Raw genomic sequence first — 18309 nt, forward strand, 5'->3', positions numbered from 1 at the left:
AAAAACCCCAAAACAATTATTTACTACTTGTGCAAGAAACTGAGACTTCTGTACTGGAATTAGTGGAAATTAGAGAGCAGTATTTTACTCCTGGCATTTCTGGTATGTGGGTCTGCAAACTTGGTTCCAAAGCTTTGCCAAAGGAAAACTGTCATGCAATAAATATATGGCAGTCAAAATAGAGCAGCAAGAGAGACACTGAAAGGCTGAATATTTGGTTAGAAATTTTCAGAATACTGTTCCTTTCAGTCTTGGTCTCTTCTGAGCTAATGGAGGCAGCTTTTAGGATATGTTTTTTCCTTTCTTGCCTCCAAACTGGATTGGAATTTCCTGATATAGGAGATACTGCCACCTTTGATGATTTGTGCTTGTCATGTTGAAGTGTCTCTGGATTCCTGAGTACACCAGAGTGAGCAGCCATGAACTCCGTGCATCTCTAGGGCATGGGAATGAATGCTTGTAAAATACTTAAAGGTGTTATCATTTATTGCTTGCTATGGAAGCTCCTGTCTTGCCAAGGGAAAGGAAATGCCTTCTGTTTATTCTGGATGTTCTTAACTACTTGAATTTTTGGAAAGGAGAATTGTTTGAGATTTTTTTTTTTACTTTTGGCAGCTGTACTGCTTTTCAGAAGTGAAGGGGAGATGCATGATAGACCCTCAAGCCTAGTCTGTTTCCAGGAAAATTTGTGAAGAACTGTATTATGAAAAAATTCTTCTTGCTATGTTTAAATCATGGATTATTTTTTGTGCATTTAGTATTTTTATTTGCACTTGAATAAACAAATAGAAAAGGCTTTTAACTGTACTGTCCAAATAGCAATTTATTGATGACTGGACTCATTGTTACAGTATGGCAGAGGTGAAAATTATTCTTATGAGGCCATTGGTTGTCTGAATAATAAAATTCTGCTTTTAAAAAATTTTCTATCTAACTGTTCAAACCTGCCAGCTGTGCTTGCATTAGCAGAGCTTTAGGCTGTTGAGTTAAAAATACATATAATCTGTTTATTCCATGCAGCGTGTATCAGAGAAAGATGCCAATACTTTGGATTTGAAAGGCATGTCCTTTGCATCTCCTGTATTCAGGAACAGGTTTTCTCTGTTTAAGAGAGAAAAAAAAAAAAACAAAAACGAGGAATAAATTAAGAAGGATTTGGCTTTGCTTAAGTTTCAAAATCCTGCTTGGGGAACCCAGCTGGGAGAAGGTGGATGTTTAAGACACTCATCAAGGTATTATGACCATCCATAGTCTGGGACAGTTGTTGGGTAAATTGGAAAAATGTATTTCCCAGAAGACTTCACATAACTGGAGAGCAAAGGAGTCTTGACAGAATAAGACTTTTATTTACTGTGTCTGCATGAAAGGAGGTCATGGATAGGGAGATGGCTGAGGTGAGAGTCAAGGGTTGAGTGTCAGGCTCTGTGAACTGAATGTTTCCTCCTGTGTCCTTTTGCCCAGCTGCAGTCTCCTCTCCTTCTCCCTCTGGCACTTATCAAAGTGGGTTTTTTTAGTTGCACACTGAAATGAATGGAGGGATTCTTGTTTCTTGGTATATTGAAGAGAGAAAGAGTAACATTAATGTGATTGTGCTGTGTATGCAAAGAAGTGTGTAGGGCTGGAAAGGTTCTCTTGGCTCCTCAGGGCAGATCCCAAGTAGAACTGACATGGCTGAAGACTTGGAAATCTCCTCTGGCCAAAAGCACATCTGTAAGAAGTCAGTCAGCCAAAAACTGTCTAAAGCTGGATTGTGAAGCTCTGACAGATTGTGACTCTATCTGCTTAAATGGTAGAAATGGTTGAAATCCAAAGGACAGTGTTTGTGTAAATACATATGTGCTGGTGAATAAAGTGAACTAACAAGCCTCAAGGTGCTTTTTGACACGGGGTTAAGATTTTTTTCTGATCTGCCTTCAGAAAGGTCTACATAGTGAGTCTGTATTTTCCTGCCAAATAAATTACCAAATGTCTTGGTTGAATAGCAAGGTACTAAATGGGCATGGCCTGTGCATTGTGGAGGCTCTGTCATTTGATTTAATTGCAGTATTTCAACATCTTTATCATTTTACAAAATGCTGGAATGGTGAAGGAAAGGAAAAGAGAGCGAAGCAGATCTAGCAAGAATAAGGTAGAAATAATACTGATTTATTTAGCTTTGGTTTGCATTTGTTACTTTTGTAGCAGGAGTCAAGCATGACTTTTAGCCTGGTCGGAGGTGGAAGGGATGTACAGCAGTGTCCTCACTCTGGTGATTAGTAATTTATCCCTTCCTCTTTAATCTGAGTCAGTCACAGCAAACTTTAACCTTACTGTAGCTGGAAGTGCCACAGCAGCAGGTGTAGCTCTGAGCTATGAAAGAGATGCAAGGAACTAGGGAAATATTTAATCCATGAAGAATTCTTCTCTGTGTGCCTGTTCTGACTGTTACCAGAGATAGAATAGATTGGGTTTTTTTTCTGTGCAAGCTGCCATGTAGATGTATCCTTAAACAACTCTGAAATGAAAGGGTTCCTTACAGTAATTTTAATTTTACTAGGACAGTTGTGTTCCAAAGTGTCAGTGCATGTTAGGATTGTCCATCTGTGTTACCACAGTGAATGGAAAAACACCTCTAGCAGTTTTTGAGGAGCAGTATGTTAGGCTTGGACTAATTCACCGCAGATGACCTGATGGCCATGCAAAAAGAACCTGGCAAGCACCCAGGTCCTCTTTTATGGAGAAGCATTAATTGTCTGCAGACTGGTGAGCAAGAAGAATTATTATAGGGAGAGGATATAACTGTTCATCTGCTCCTGCTCCTGTGCAGCCTCACATGCTTTTTCTGAGCCAGGGTTCACCTTGGTGTGGTTGTGTTAGCACAGGGTGTGAGGCACTGGGGATTGGTCATCTCTGCTTCTCTAACTGGCAAACCTATTCTGCTAGCAAAAATGAGGATTTTCTTCAATGGTTTCTTACCCAGAGCATTTGGTGCCTGGCTAATTTCATGGCTTTGCAATTAAGCAGTGAAATTTCTGTGTGACAGTGTTAGAGAGAGAGCCTGTTTCACAGAGGGTGCAATTCATCTGTATGCACAGGGTCACCCTGAGATTTAAACCCTCTGTGAGACCTTTTTAAGCTCCTTGGCCTCAACTGCTCCCTAGATTGTTGCCTTGCAGAAGTGAGGGAGTTTGACATGCTAAGAACAATGGGTAAATTATTTTTGAGGAGGGTGGGTTTTGGTTTTTTGCTTTACTCTGTGGATATTTTGTTCTTGGGAGATGGTGACGACCTGCACTCTGGAAAAAGTAAGCTTGAATTCTGACATGTATTTTTTTTGGATGCAAGTCACTAAGGACTCAGAATTACGTTGTCAAAGTAAATGGTGTCTTTATAATGTTCTTTGGGATCATTAACAGCTTCTGCCTTTACTGAATGGCTTCCCATATTGAGAAGGAATAATTTGTTTGTACTCATAAATGTTCTGATATGTTCTTTGACAGACTGACCTGAAAACTTCTGGTAGTTTCTGACTTTTTGAGTAGTTGGAAAAGTGCATCAGCATAAATTATTGACTCCCACCCCAATTTTTTTTTTTTAAATATAAGTTTTCCTAATTAAAAGGTGATTAAATTATTTCCTGACTTTTTCTTACTGTGCAAAGAATTTATTGTGGTTAGATAGTGATGAAAGAAATCAAATTCTTTGAGTCAGCATTTTTCCCCCCTGAGTTTGGGGAAGTAATCTGTATAGTTTTTAAGGCATGTGGGGTTTTTTTCTTAGTATGGGTATTTTTCTCTATGCATTGTTTGGAGCTTTTGTTTTGTTTGGTTTTGTTTGGTTTCTTTTGCAGGGTGGGGAGAGGGTGTTGAGCCTTTTTTAGATTTGGGGAACTACAGAAAATCTACCCAATTCTACTGGCCCATAAGTAAAATATTTTCAGCAGTTTAATTTGCTTTACTTCACGACAGTAATTTTCAGTATAGCTTGAGAAAATTGTCTGGTGTGTGTCTAAAGTAAAACTCTAGTCTGGGTTGCTTCTTTCCAGCTGTAGATGGGCATCTCCTTCAGGGAATATGAAAGCTTTTCTGGAGTCTGCAGAGGCCTGGAGGAACCCAATAAATTGCCTTAGAGCATTTCCTTCTTTTTCTGTCCTGTCTGTCTTCTTTCTGTGGAGTTTATCTGTAAATGTGACTCTCTTGGTGCTATGTGTTGTTCAGTTGCACCCCATGTTTTCTGGAACTCCTGGGGCACTCTTGAGGGTTGTTCTTAAATGTGGGGCAAGAAGAACTGAATCATGTAGCTTTTTTGAATCAGTGCTCTCTCATTCCATACTTTAGGATAGGATGCATGTGGACCTGCTCTTGGGCAACTGGCTCAGAGTGGCCCTGCTTGAGCAAGGGGGTTGGGCAAGGTGACTTTCAGATGGTCTTTCCAGCCAAAACAATCCCATGAAGAATCAATTCCCTGTGTATAGTATATTTAAGTATATAGTTAGATGTTTAATTCAAGGCAGGCATCCTAGAAATATACTGTTGTGGAACAGAGATAATTATATAACTATTCTGAGGAAAATTAATCATTTTTACCTTTAATTGTGGTGTATCACTGGGCTCTTAGTGGTTGCTTGCTCCATATTTTAAAGCAGTGGTATCCACATTAAATGTGGAAACTGGTCATGTTCACTTTTTGAATGGAGGAGTGAAAAGGGATTTACTTCTTAAGGTCTGTGCCTAAAGTTTAAGTTCTAAAAATGGTTTAATGGAGGAGTAAATCTTCAAATGTATTTTGCAGTGTATAAGTAACAAGCAGCACTTCAAAAATGAGTATTTTCACCCTTTTTCAGGTAATTGAGAATGGGCCCTCAAGGATGCTGAGTCTACAATGGGAAGTGTCACACTTCGTTATTTCTGCTATGGGTGCCTCTTCACATCTGTGACCTGGACACTTCTGCTCTTTGTTTATTTCAACTTCAGTGAAGAGAACCAATCCTTCAAGAATGTGCCCATCAAGGGGCTGGAACCTCAGAGGCCATTTCCAAAAAAATTCTACCCCCGTTTTACACGGGGGCCAGTTCACATAGCTGAATTGCAACAGAAAGAAAATAAGATAGGAAACTCTTTTGGAAATCATATCCAGGATCCAGTTAAGGGGGAGATAGAATTCTCTCCTGAAATGGGTAAGTGGTTTTCAGTGGTTTTAGTGACAAACTTAGTAAAACAACAGGAGAAATGAGATAATTTTCTGTAAAAAAAAATCTCAGGGGAAAGTGTATAATGAAGAAGTTTCATTAGTTAAAATGCAGGTGGTACTCATGGCTCTCTTCATTAGGAATTACTTTAAATTTATTCCCCAGTGCTTAACCCAAAATACATTCTTTCTAACACTTACATCTGTGCTGTGTAAGTGCTGATGAAGACTGGGTTACAGCAGGGTCTGCCCTTGATGAACTAAATCTTGCTTTCAGAAGGTTCCATGTGTGCTTGTTTCATATCTTACTCCTGTATTAATTGGACTCAAATGCATAAGCTTCAATTAGCTACAGAGAAATTCTTATTTATATGCAGTAATTAAAAGTAGCTTGATGTCAATAAACAATGAAGAAGACCTGTTGATTTGGGGAATATGCTTGGAGTATGACTTAATCTACAAGATTTTCATGTAGGACAAATTTACAATGCAAGATTGAGATGACAGTGGTTAGAGCCAAATCCTGCTTAGTTTGTACCAGCATGTATGTTTCACTAGAGCATATTTCATCAATGAGGTGATTTCATTTTGTGTTCCAAATTAAAATACTTTGTGTATTCTAATGCTTAGAGCCTGTTCACTGCTGTGTTTAGATGTACAAATGTTGTGTACTGGCTTAAAGTTTGGTTTGAGTCTGGAGGCAGAAGTGTTGTGGCAGAGTGTTGGGCTATTAGTTTCTGTTGCTGCTTTAGAAAATACAGCACAAAAACCTTCACAGCCAGGGTTTAATGCTCAGATCTCAGGGAAGTCCCCTGTCATGACTTTGGATGAATGGTGACTCACGAGCTTTGTGAGTTTATAGAACTTTACCAAACTTCACTTTCTGAGTTGGTCATTAGACCTGTGTGAATATGTTAGTAGAATGACAGTGCATGTTGCCCTGTGGCATCACAAGTGTGTTTCAGTTCATTGCAAAAAGCCTGAATGCCAAGTGAAGTGAAGGCCAGTCCAGAGGTGGCCAATTATTTCCAAATATTCAGTCTAGGCCAGGAGAGAAATGGAGCTTCTTAACTGAGAAGTCCTTTGATCTTCAAACTATGTGACTGGTTTGGTTGGTGGAAGCCAAGGGGAGTTACATTGCCAGGACAAATTCTACAGGAATCATCAGGAGACAGCTCTTAAGACGGGGTGGTGTAGGAAAGGGCTTCCTGAAGGACAGTGATAAACATGGGAAGCAAAAAAAAAAAAAAAAAAGAAAAAGAAAAAAGTGAAAAGAAAGCAAAGTTAGTGTGTGGTAGTCAAAACCAAATTGTCATCTGGTAGGTCAATCTGTCTTTTTTCATTAATCTATGAGAGCTACATAACACTGCTGAAGTAAATCTTAAAGGTTTTGATTGCAAGCTCCTTATTTTTCAAGGGCTTCTATCTGCTGTTTGAACTGAAATCTTTCAGGTCTTTTGCATGCATTTGATGCTGTTCTTCATGAGAAGGTTTTAAAAATACTAGCACTCCTTGGATATATTCATAAGATCAGAAAAATGTGGTTAGTAGTTGGCTATGAATGGATTGTAGAATGAAACGTTTGGGATGTGTTTTAAGGTCGTGCATGGTATGAAGAAAACATTTTAAGGTGACCACAGTACATTATACCACTGATTATGCCAGAATAACAGAGCTGGGTGTCTGAACTGACCAGCTGGAGATGTTTCTTTGGGAATGGTTGTGTTCCATTAGAGAACTGAGTGATCCCTTGAGGCTGCTAGGGCTTGGGCAAGTTTGCTGTTTACTGCCACTGTAAACAGACTCATTCCTACCCCATAGCACAGCTCATCTGTGAGCAGCACAGCCAGCCAGGAGACACAGTGTGGATGTGTCCCATGTATCTCAGGTATCACTACCCAGCACTTCCCACTTGGTCCTGCACAAATGTCAGGGCATTTACTCTTGAGCTGGTTGATAGTGCAGCTGTATTGCCATTGCTGAACTCAAGACTGAAAGCCACAGGATGGTAAATGTAAATGGTGGGAATGTGGGTGCATGGAAATCCCTCCAGAATGTCACCTGGTACCTGTAGGCAGACTTTGTCATTGAGACACAGCTGTGCTCCAAAGGCCCAGATGGATTACTTGTTTTGAAGCTTTTTGCCATTGCAACTTTTTTAAAATTACTTCTCTGTTGTGTTTAACCCAACTAATTTTCTCCAGGCTTGAGCTCAGCTTACTTTTGCATAGCTGGTGAAAATGGGAGAATGTGAAATGTGGAGACAGTCTGAGAGGGTTGAGTTTATTCTGCCTCAGAGAGAAGGCTGAGGCATGAGATTTTATTGCTGTCAGCAGCTGAATAGGAGGCTGTGGGAAGATGGAGGCAGACTCCTTCCAGAGTGCATAGGATGATGATGAGAAATTGGAGTGAGGGCATTTCAGTTATGGAAGAGGAAGAACATTTTCAGTGTGATGGTAGGCAAATGTTTGAACAGGAAATAAGAGGTTGTAGGAATCTCCATCTTTGGAGATACTGAAGGCCTTCAAAACTTAACTGCACTGGTTCTGAGCAACCTGATCTAGCTGGACTTGCTTTTGGGAAGATTCAACCAGGTGTCCCTTTCAATCTGAGTTAGTCTAAAAATGCATGAAACATATTTTCCTAGGAGTATGTAAATGAGGAACCCTCTTGTTAACCATTTTATGCAGATTTTCAGTGATATGAAGATGATGGGCAGGGTGGAAGGAATTAACTTATATGATCCTTGCTTACTTCTTGCACTGAAATTTCAGTGAAATTGCCTATGTAGCTTGATAATAGCAGAAGAGGTAACAGTCATCTCATTCTGTGCAGCCAGCTGAATGGAGACAATAAAAAATAATCACTCTGTACCTGAATTGTTGCAGAAATAGCTGGAGGCACAGGTGGTGGCTGACGCCAGCTGTCTCTCCCTCATGGAGCTGTGTGAAGTGCCACAATGTTTTGTTTTATTCACGCTGGTGAGTGCATGGCTCAGTGAGAGTAGCCCATGGCACCGAGTCAAGGCAGGCAGGATGGCATTGAAAATTTCATCTTGGCTTATAGTAAAATTTCCTAATACCAACAGTTATTTCTACTATGCTTAACTGTTGCTACTTCTGCTAAAATTGCCAATAAGCAGCAGCTCTGCTGGTGTTTTCCTTGCTTTCAAAGTCACAGGTGAGATAAACAGAAGTTTACAGTTCTTGCATAGTTCTTCATTTTTGTTACCACAGACTTCAGAACTGCATGAAATTGGAGCTGCTATTGTGAGGATTTTTCTACCATTCTAAATCTATTTCCTCTCTCAAAAATCCCATTACAGACCCATCACCTGTAGGGATAGATGCTGATTCATTGTGTGCAAAAGTCTATCCTCTGTTGCTTGTTTGATGCTGGTTTTAGGTGGTGCTAAGAATTAGAGGCCATAAGAGTGAAGGGTAGCAATAAACACAATGGAGCCAGCAGTCTTTGGAGAAGGATTTAATTTTATTACAGCTGCAAGGGCTACTCATAAGTGCTGCCTGTTTGTGAGAGGGAACAGAAATAGTTGCACAAATACACACTTTGCAAAACCAGAGGGATTTTTAAGAGCATAATGGCTTTTAGAAGAGGTTAAAGCATATGTTTCAACCCTTGATTTCTTTCAAATGATGTTTTTGAGCCTATTAGCTGATCTTGGCATGATTCTTTTGCAGGAATGATTTTTAATGAAGAAGATCAGGAAGTGAGAGACTTGGGCTATCAGAAGCATGCTTTCAATATGCTTATCAGCAATCGACTGGGATATCACAGGGAGGTGCCTGATACAAGAGATGCAAAGTAGGTGCTGATTTTTGGAGACAGTGTGGTACAATTTCATATAGCTTGTTACAGCTGATGTAGCATTTAATATTTTTGATATAACATTTCTGTCATACAGTTCCAGCCTAATGTGTTGCTAAAGGTGGATTTTTCAGCTGTTTAACAGGAGTGCTTGAGGTTAGGATTTATATTCTTTAGTCTTTTCTGTCTTTTTTGACTAAATATTGTTTCTGGAGATGCAATTTTTTTTTTGGTCAACTACTAAAGGTATGTGATAGGTTGTACACTGCTCTGAATATTTTCTATTAAAGAATAGGTATTTTTCTATAATCTTGCTGGTGCATATGGGGGGGAACAACTCACCTCTGTAACAACAATAAAACCTCCTAACAGTGAAAAATAAATAAAATTGCACCAATTTTTGTAGTGGTTTCTCTGTGGGTGAATGTAATTAATTGTACTTGCTGATTGTTTTTCCTAGAATTGAGGTCATTCTAAGTAAATGTACGCTTTTCTTCTATACTTCTGGGTTTTCATTTAAAGATTCTTATTTTTATTGGATCCTCCCATGCCTTGCACCTTCATATGGCATTAATTTGTGATACTTGGCCCTATTAGAAGTAAGGATGAGCTTTGAAAATAAGAAGAAAGAATGATCTTTTGCTTTGAGTGGGATTCATCTTTCAGATTAAGATGCTTAGATAACTGCTTGTTAGTCAGTTGCCTCTGCTTTTATTATAATTAGCAGAGATCCAGTCAGTGCAGTTACTGAAGCATGCAGAGCTTCAGCTGACAAAACACACTTGACAGCCTTAGGGTGAGCTGAACACTATTTAGACTGCACTGACAGCAGTGACTAGACTTAAGTGTCTTAATCTGCCCTCTGAATCCCAAGGTTGGTTGTGCAAATAGGTATTTAGCACCTGTGGAGGTTTTCTGGGATATCCAACCCTGTCTCCAGCAGCTGGCCAATAAAGCTGTGGTATTTGTGTGGGCCTCATGTCATATTTGAACTGTCTGAGCTACCTGAGGGTACTAGACTGTGTTTAGACAGCTGAAACAGGCCCTCACTATCTTCTGTTCTCTGTCTTGAGGATCTCTGGTTCTTCTCAGTCCAAGATATACTCTGTTTTCTAATGAGCAGCAGTGTTAACTGTGAGTTTCCATGATGTGGAAAGTAATTTACTGTGCTGAGCCCTCCTGTAGCTGTTTCACGTCTGGGCTCATTATGTTCACATTAGGGGTTCCTCCTACACATTTAATGTTTGCTTGTTATTTATGAAATTTCATCAGTGACCCAGCTCTACGGAAACCCCTCTGTAAATAGTGACACAGACTCCATTCCTGTTTGCAGATGCAGGGAGAAGTCCTACCCTGCTGATCTGCCCTCTGCCAGCGTGGTGATTTGTTTCTACAACGAGGCGCTCTCGGCGCTGCTCCGCACGGTGCACAGCGTCCTGGACCGCACCCCCGCCCACCTCCTGCACGAGATCATCCTGGTGGATGACAACAGTGAATTGGGTGAGACTCTTGCAGCAATGTTACACTTCTGGGCCTTCCTGTGCTTTATTGACTGGTCAAAATAAATTGTGGAAGTCACGATGCAGAACCAGTTTGTACTGCAGCCCATCCCCAGAGTGCCTGCCAGTAGAAATGTGTGGTGTCCAGAGATGCCCAGGGTGACATCCTCTTTGCCACTGATGCCATTTTACTGATGGGCTCTGTATCATACAGGCTTTAACACAGGTAATCAGGTTTTGAAGGTAATAGTCATAGAAGAATGTTAGGGGCTGGAAGGGACCTTAAAAATCATTTAGTCTCAACTTCTGCTGCCTTGGGCAGGGACACTTCCCGCTAGACCAGGTTGCTCAGGGCCCTATTCAACTTGGCCTTGAATGCTTCTAGGGATGGGGAATCCAGAGCTTCCCTAGGCAACCTGTTTCAGTGTCTCACAACCTTCACAACAAAGAATTTGTTCTTCATACGTAACCTTAATTTTACCTCTTTCAATTTGCACTCACTGCTCCTTTTCTTGTCACTACAGTTCCTGCTGAATCCCTCTCCAGCCTCCTTCTAGGGTTTATTCAGATACAGGAAGGTTGCAATGAGGTCTCCACACAATCTTCTCTTCTCCAGGCTGAACAGCCCCAGCTTTCCCCTGCCTTCACAGGGGAGGTGTTCCACTCTTATCTCACCTCTTGCACACACTGATGAGTGGGGGTCATGAAGCAGCTGTTTGTAGTTTGGGTTTTCCTAGCAGTTCTTTGCTTGGGCTGCTCGGGTGCTGAGAGCAGATAGCACACTGCTCGCTGTGAGTGCATCTGAAGGGAGCTGGAGGCGCACAGGCAGACACTGCAGCCTTGCCGATGGGCTGCTGCAAGCAGTGCCGTGCTTTGTACTTGCTCCGCGTTCCGGACCGGCAGCGTGCTGCGGCCGGGGCTCCGCGCGGCTCTCCAACAGCCTCTTGTGGCCGCGCCGGGAGCGGCTGTCCTGGCTCTGGGAGCCTCTGCCCCAGCAGGCGTGGAGGGGCCCTGGAGGGGCAGACCCTGCAGAGCTGCTTTGCTCCTGTTGGAGGATTGCTGCTCTTCCTCTCGATTGACAGACAAGGCCAAGGCAGGCACACAATTCAAGCATGGTTCTCCAAAAGCCTTTCACTTTGACCCTTCAAAATCCAAATGCCTGTTTGAGGAATGTGTTAGCATAGCAGTTCTTGCCAGCAGGACTGTGCAAGTTCCCTGATCATCTCTCTACAAGTCCACTGCTTTTCGCATTTAAAAAAATTTGATTTTTAGATTGTATTTTTATTTAATATATATAATTATAGCTCTCTTGGTCTCATTGTTTGGTTTCTGGTTTAAGGTCTCACTTGCTCTAAGTGACTGATTAGATATGTTGTGCTGTGGAATGGCATTCTCCTGTTATGCTGGAAGTTGATTTCCCTGAGGCCAGATCAAATGTTGAGATACAAGAGAGAACAAAGATCAAACACTGTTCCTTGCTGATAAGTATGTGTAATATTTAAAAGCTTGTTTTGTTCTCTGTTTTGGGAGCATATGCCTTGTTATAAAGTCTTGTGCAATTTGTTTTGTATTCAGAGTTTGTCTTACTTCAAAACTCAGTCTTTTGAATGTGAGGATGCATTTGATTGATGCTTGTGTTGAGGCAGTAATGCCATCACTCTTCTGGTCTGTTGTTAAATTGAAGCAATTAGTGAATTTGAACCAAATTAAGTTCAAAACATTCAAGTAGCTGTTTTTGTCTTTCTGACTTCAAATGAGCTTGTTCTGAAGCCAAAGGTTGGAGGAGGTATTGTTTACACAGAATTACTGCTCTTGATGCTAATGATCCTGTGTTTTTGCTCCTGCTTAATTTTAATGGATAGATTCTTACAGCAGAAGAAAGGTGGGGACTGGAGATGGTTTAGGAACTAAGGAAATGGGTAAAAGCTTTGGCTGTGCTATGGATGTCATAAGCTTGGGCAGACTGCTTGGTCTTTATGCCCCTTTGTTTTGTTTTTAAATTAAGGATTGATTTTCCTTCTGTTGCCTGTTTTCTGAAGTGGTGTTCTAGATGCAATTCTTTCTAGTTCTTCACCTGCAAATAGGAGAGCTGTGCTACACATCAGTGCTGTTGTGCCAGCCTTGGGCCTCTGCACCTAGTTTTGCCTCAAAAAACTTCTTGGACTCAGTCATCAACAGTTTTTCTAGCTAAGCAGGCATTGCCATGGTTCAGCTGACCCCACTGTTGTATTTTTTTTTTCCATTCCCTGAAAGGCAGGGAAATTCTTTTTCTGGTATAATCTCTTTCTCCCAGATTTAGCCTTAACCTGTTATGGAAAAGCCTGGAGATGTGTTTTGAAGGCTGCTACTGGAGGCAGAAAGAAAGAACAAAAAAGGAGCCAAATGTTTGTTACTCAGTACTTTAGAACAGTTTAAAATAATAACACTCCAGACTCCCATCCTAGGGCCCATTTTGCATTTGTTGTGTAGATATGCAAAAAGGTAATGCCTAAAGTAATTTTTGAAAACTGGCTAAAAGGGAGCAATTTTCTCTTTGGAGCAGAATTTCTCAGGTAGGCTGGATTGAAGCAAGTTTTTGGGTTATATCTGAAGTAATTAGTGTTCCCAGTGGACATGAAGGTAACACACAAAAACCCATCAACAGCAAAAACCCCAAAATGAGACAAACCTGCTTGTTAAGAATGATCTGTGGTATGGGCACAGTTGCCATTTTATGTGGGCAAAAACTCTACTGGCCTTTACATGCTGCTGCTCAAGCCAATGTTGTGGACCTGGTTTAGATCCTGGTGTGGATGTGACATACTTTCCTTTTTTTTTTTTTATTTTCTTTTTTAGAAGTTTGCAGATGTGAAATTTTCCTTGTTTATTTGCCTCATCTGCAGTGAGAGTTGAATATGATACCTGAGCTTTTCTGCTTTGTGCTGGCCCATTGTTTCTGTAGGTGTACACTGTTCTTCTCTTGTTATAATGAATCAGGTGAAGAACGATTCAAGAACTCATTTTATTTTAGGTTTGCAATCTGCCCTGCTTGTTTGGGTATCTCATTTACCTAGCACTTTAGAGATTAGTTAATAAATTTTCTGGGAGATTTTCTCTGAAAACATCTTCCCTATTGTCTCTTGCATATGATGTCATTATTCTAGACCAGGGCAGAGAATTCCTGTGACCCAAATTAATTCTGTCTCTGTCTCCCCAGAGAGTTTCTGTTGTCCTGGATTATTCCCTGGCATCATACTTGCTGTGTGTTACCCTCTCACTTCTGATCCACCATGCTTCCTTGCAATGCAAATGCTGAGATCTTAACATTTGGAATTGCATCTGGGAGTCTCCTGCCTGAAAGTTCTTATTCCTCCTTAAGGTTACACCTCTGACTTCCACATATTTTCCATTGGCATTTAATCTTGTTAACAGCAACTTTAATGTCTGAGCTGATATTCATCAGAATAATTTTTATTTTGGCATATTCTCTGCCTCTCTATACCAAGGCTCTCTATGAAGTCTCAGTTGGGTTTTTATTTTTCTTTCTCATTTTATATTTCTCTTTATTTCTCCCTAAGCTTATTATCTTCTGCTTTTTCATTACTTCATGTCTCCATCTTCTCTTCAGTAGTTCTGCTTTAATGTTAGGAACCACTGACCTTGGGTGAAAGAATTATTGTTACTCTTAAAATTGCCATTGATGTTAGCTAAGTTACAGTAGAGCCCATAGACTCCAGTGAACTCTGCACTCCTTCAAAAGCACAGGCTTGCCAGCAGAATCTTTGATCCTTTTGAGTTTTAGAAAAGCAACCAGCTGTGAGCAAGTTGTACTTGGTATCTGTTGTTCTGTCAGTTAAGCAAGCACAGATAATATAATAAGGTGTCTTCCTGCTTCTTTTGAAAGGTGTCAGCATTTGTTTTCATGTGTGGAATGTAGTAATTTAAATCATTTGCCTGCATGAAGTGTTTATTGTTGCATCTGTTGCAAATGGCAGTCACCAGGAGAAGAATTTGGAAATGTGTTTCTTTGAAGAGCAATTTTTTTTGAGTCTAGTAGTTCCAGTTAACTTGAGTAATGTGCTAAAGGCATTGGAGAGGAATATAGGATGTGGGAGGACTGTCCTTATGATACTCTTGGTTTGAAGCTGTGCAGTGTCAGGATAACATTTTGATCAAAATTGTGGCCATTTTTGAGTTAAATGTCTTGAAATTTTAAACAAAGCTTTCAGAATTTCTCTCCTGTTGTTGAACTTGTGTTTTCCTTTTTTCAGCTGACTTGAAAAAAGACTTGAGTGAATATGTTAAAACTCAGCTTCCCAAAACCACAAAATTGGTAAGAAATGAGAAGAGGGAAGGCTTGATCAGAGGAAGGATGGTTGGAGCCTCTCATGCCACAGGTACACCTGCTTTTTACTCTTTTCCTTGCATACTTTGATAAGTTGATTGGGTGACTTCTCTTTTTGTAGTGCAGCTTTTCAGATATTGGATGTTTGACCTGTGGTTACTTTAGTCCCCTGAAGGGGCTTTGCATGTCATGCCACACTGTAAGCTCTTCAGCTTAGCATTATCCCAAATTTTTTTCCCCTGCACTATCTCAAATGATAACTGCAAATTTACATCCAAATTTGAGTGAGAATTGAGTTGAACTTGAGATACTGAGTGTCTCAGCTGTTGATTTATTTTTTTTCCTGGAGACATTTGCTTTCAATGAAATGAGGTACTTTTTTAGAGTGGGTGAGTGAAATTGTGAAACAAAACCAGTTTTGTGCTCAAAAAAGTAAGTAATTTTATTGAAAATTATGAACACAAGTTATCATCATCCCAAATCTTCCCTTGCATTATATCTCAAACAATGACTGCAGTGTTAGTGAGACAGTGTAGGGTTTTTTCTATTCTTGCCCTGAAAGAATGTTATCTCAGAAGCCTCTCCATGTGGTCAAGACTCTGTAGTTGCAGAATATTATTTGCATGTTTTATGTGCAAACTTTTTTCTCTAAAATGAAATCTGCTCTTTTTTAAAGTACACTAATCTGGTTTTTAATGCTCAAATCTAATAGCAATGTTTTTTTTGTATAAGCTCTTCTGTTGCAGTGAGTGTTGATTGGGAAAACCAATATTTGGTGCTTTATAAAAAGCCTTTATCAGAATGGGCTTTCAGTTAAATTCTCTGGCATCTGAGAAAGTGTGTGCTACTTTCTTGAATAATTTTGAGTGGCAGATAAATCTCTTAATTGGTGTTTACTCATTGGGATTGTAATGCTGTAATCCAGAGAGAAGATTGTGCTTGCATTTTCCAAGCTGTGCTAAAATTCATTTCAGTTAGTGCAATTTTATGTAATTTTATTGCTCTTCTGAACTGCAGGGGTTCCACGCCCAGCCAAATACTGTCTGTGAGGTGACTTATTATATTTGCATGTTTCAAATTGTTTTCTTTAAAGCTGTTTTCCCATCTCTTCCACGTTATTCTAGTGTTACATAGATTTTATGTTGTGTCATAAAAACGCTGGTGCCTTTTTAGACCAACTGAACATGAGGGTAAATCACAGATCAGACTGTTCTTACTGACTGTGGCAGGTAATCTCCACGTAAATTGCTTTGTCTGTTGCACTGGATTGCAGGTTTGTGATCTTTGCTTTGTGTGCTGTGCAGGGAAGGTGCTGGTGTTCCTGGACAGTCACTGTGAGGTGAACGAGATGTGGCTGCAGCCTCTGCTGGCTCCCATCCGGGAGGATCGCAGGGCGGTGGTGTGCCCCGTGATCGACATCATCAGCGCCGACACCCTCAGCTACAGCTCCTCCCCCGTCGTGCGCGGCGGCTTCAACTGGGGACTGCACTTCAAATGGGACCTCGTTCCTTTGGCAGAGCTGGAAGGGCCCGAGGGAGCCACTGCTCCCATCAAGTAAGGGTCCTCTGTGTGAGGAGCTCTGTGTAACACAGGAATGCTCAGGAGTGCTTCCTAAGCAGTAGGGAGTGTTCTCTGCCTGTGCAGGTTTAGGAGCAGGTGCCTAACCTGTTAAATATCTGACTGTTTATTTCACTTAGTTTTGGTTACTGTTCCCTATTTCTATTTCGCTTTAATTTCTTGCATTTAATCATGAATTAGATATATCTGTTTTATTAGGTCAAGAAAGCACGCTTCTAGAAAATGCTTATAAAATAGCAGATTTGGCTGAAGGCAAAATTCTGAGGGATCTTATGGTACTCTGTATTAAATCTATCTAATAATTTAACTTTTGAGCTGTGCATTGATGTTTGTTTCCAGTCTGTTGATGTGCTTGGCTTAATGATAGTTTTGATGAGTAGCCTGCATATCCCACTAATACAAGCTATATAATATTTGTGATGAAATGCTACAGAATTTCTGGATTGCGAAAATCTGGTTGTGATAATAGGAATTTGTTTTTGCAGTCTTTTGAGAGTTCTCTTGAAACAAAAGTCTCAGTAAAGCTCAACACTGGGAGTAAGTTACCTTACTTATCTTTTAATCATTGATGTCTGTGTGACATGTACAGAACTGGCAATACCTGGTTCTAGTGGAAGTGTAGCTGATGTAAAATGGTGTCAGCAGGCACTTTTATTAGGAACAGACATGTATGGTTCAGACACAAGAATAGAACTGTCCCAGGTGAATCCTTTCATGAAAAGAGTCAGAGCTGCAAAGGCAAGAAGCAAATCACAGCAAAGCAAGAGGTTCACTGGGTTTTTTCTAGTTGTAGGTATCAGTCTCAGTACAGCAATCAGGTTTGTCAGGTGAAGAAACTTCCTTTTTTACAAACTGACTAATAGATAAGTGAATAAGATTTGCTAAATGAATCAGAAAATGGATGTGTTTTTTCATTTCTTTCTCTTTCCTTGGACTATAAATGAAGAGCATTTCTGCTGCCACAAACAGTTCCAACACAAGGTTCTCTGCTGTCATCTGACAGCTCTGCCTTTGGCCTTCCCATGTCTCCCAATCCCAAGATCTTGTCTGAGAAGCCAGGAAAATTACTAAGTTATTTAACAGTTTGACTAGTTTTTTTGGAGAGTGTTACTGTGGCAGTTTCTGAACCTGGAAGGAAGGAGAGACTGAAAAAATCTGAGTGGTGAATCAGCATCAAGTGTTAAAATCCTTATTCTGTTAAGAGCTGTTCTCACATTTAATTTGGTCAGTGGCTGAAGGTTAGCTGTGCTGTGTTCCACACTCTGGTTGCATTCCTTCATCTAACTCTTATGAAAAAATCCTATGCTAAAAAGACAAAGACCTTTATAATTAAACAAGTGTAATAATCTGAAAAGATTACCTTTTCTGAGTATGAAAGTGTTTTTTCCTACTTAAAAAACTACTTAAAGATACTACTTAAAGATATTTAACCTTGAAAACGACTTTCCATCCAACAGAAAATATTGCATTTTAGAGACTTTTCACAATTAAATAGTTGGGTGTCAGAGCAGAAAAATGTATAGCAATCTTTCAACCTGGTTTTTAAGGTGACAGAAACTGTAGTGGAAATTTGTGTGAGAAAAAGTAAGGGAATCTTGACCTAGGCTGTTTTCATTATATGGGTTTTTTTGCAAGGATGGGAAAAAGCCTTTTTCCAGCCCATTGGGTATTCCAACTATCATATCATGTTTTTATGTAGTGTTTTTATTCTGTTACACTCCTGTAGGTCATCCACATAGTCCAGTGTTGTGACACAGTAGGAATTTCATCTAGAGACTGAACAGTGCTCATATGCAGATTTTTACAGAACACATTCTAGTAGCATACAGACAAGGTGAAAAACTGGGAAATGCCAGAGGGACCGTCTCTATAAATACACAAACTGTAAATAACTTGCCAGTAAACTGATAATTGAGT

The 18309-nt window shown here is 40.2% G+C and overlaps 1 protein-coding gene across 2 annotated transcripts in view; it reads left to right on the forward strand.

Moving 5' to 3' along the window:
• GALNT11 (polypeptide N-acetylgalactosaminyltransferase 11) overlaps window positions 1–18309 on the forward strand; it is a 46789-nt gene that overhangs the window by 10830 nt on the left and 17650 nt on the right. For both annotated transcript variants that reach the window (XM_079301782.1, XM_079301783.1), the window contains exons 2-6: window positions 4823–5155; window positions 8865–8988; window positions 10325–10491; window positions 14741–14866; window positions 16119–16368. In XM_079301782.1, coding sequence (XP_079157908.1) covers window positions 4861–5155; window positions 8865–8988; window positions 10325–10491; window positions 14741–14866; window positions 16119–16368 — 962 coding nt within the window. In that variant the 5' untranslated portion in view covers window positions 4823–4860. The remainder of the gene's footprint in view (window positions 1–4822; window positions 5156–8864; window positions 8989–10324; window positions 10492–14740; window positions 14867–16118; window positions 16369–18309) is intronic.

This window comes from Erithacus rubecula (genome assembly GCF_903797595.1).
Source record: "Erithacus rubecula genome assembly, chromosome: 3".
NCBI classification, from domain to species: domain Eukaryota; kingdom Metazoa; phylum Chordata; class Aves; order Passeriformes; family Muscicapidae; genus Erithacus; species Erithacus rubecula.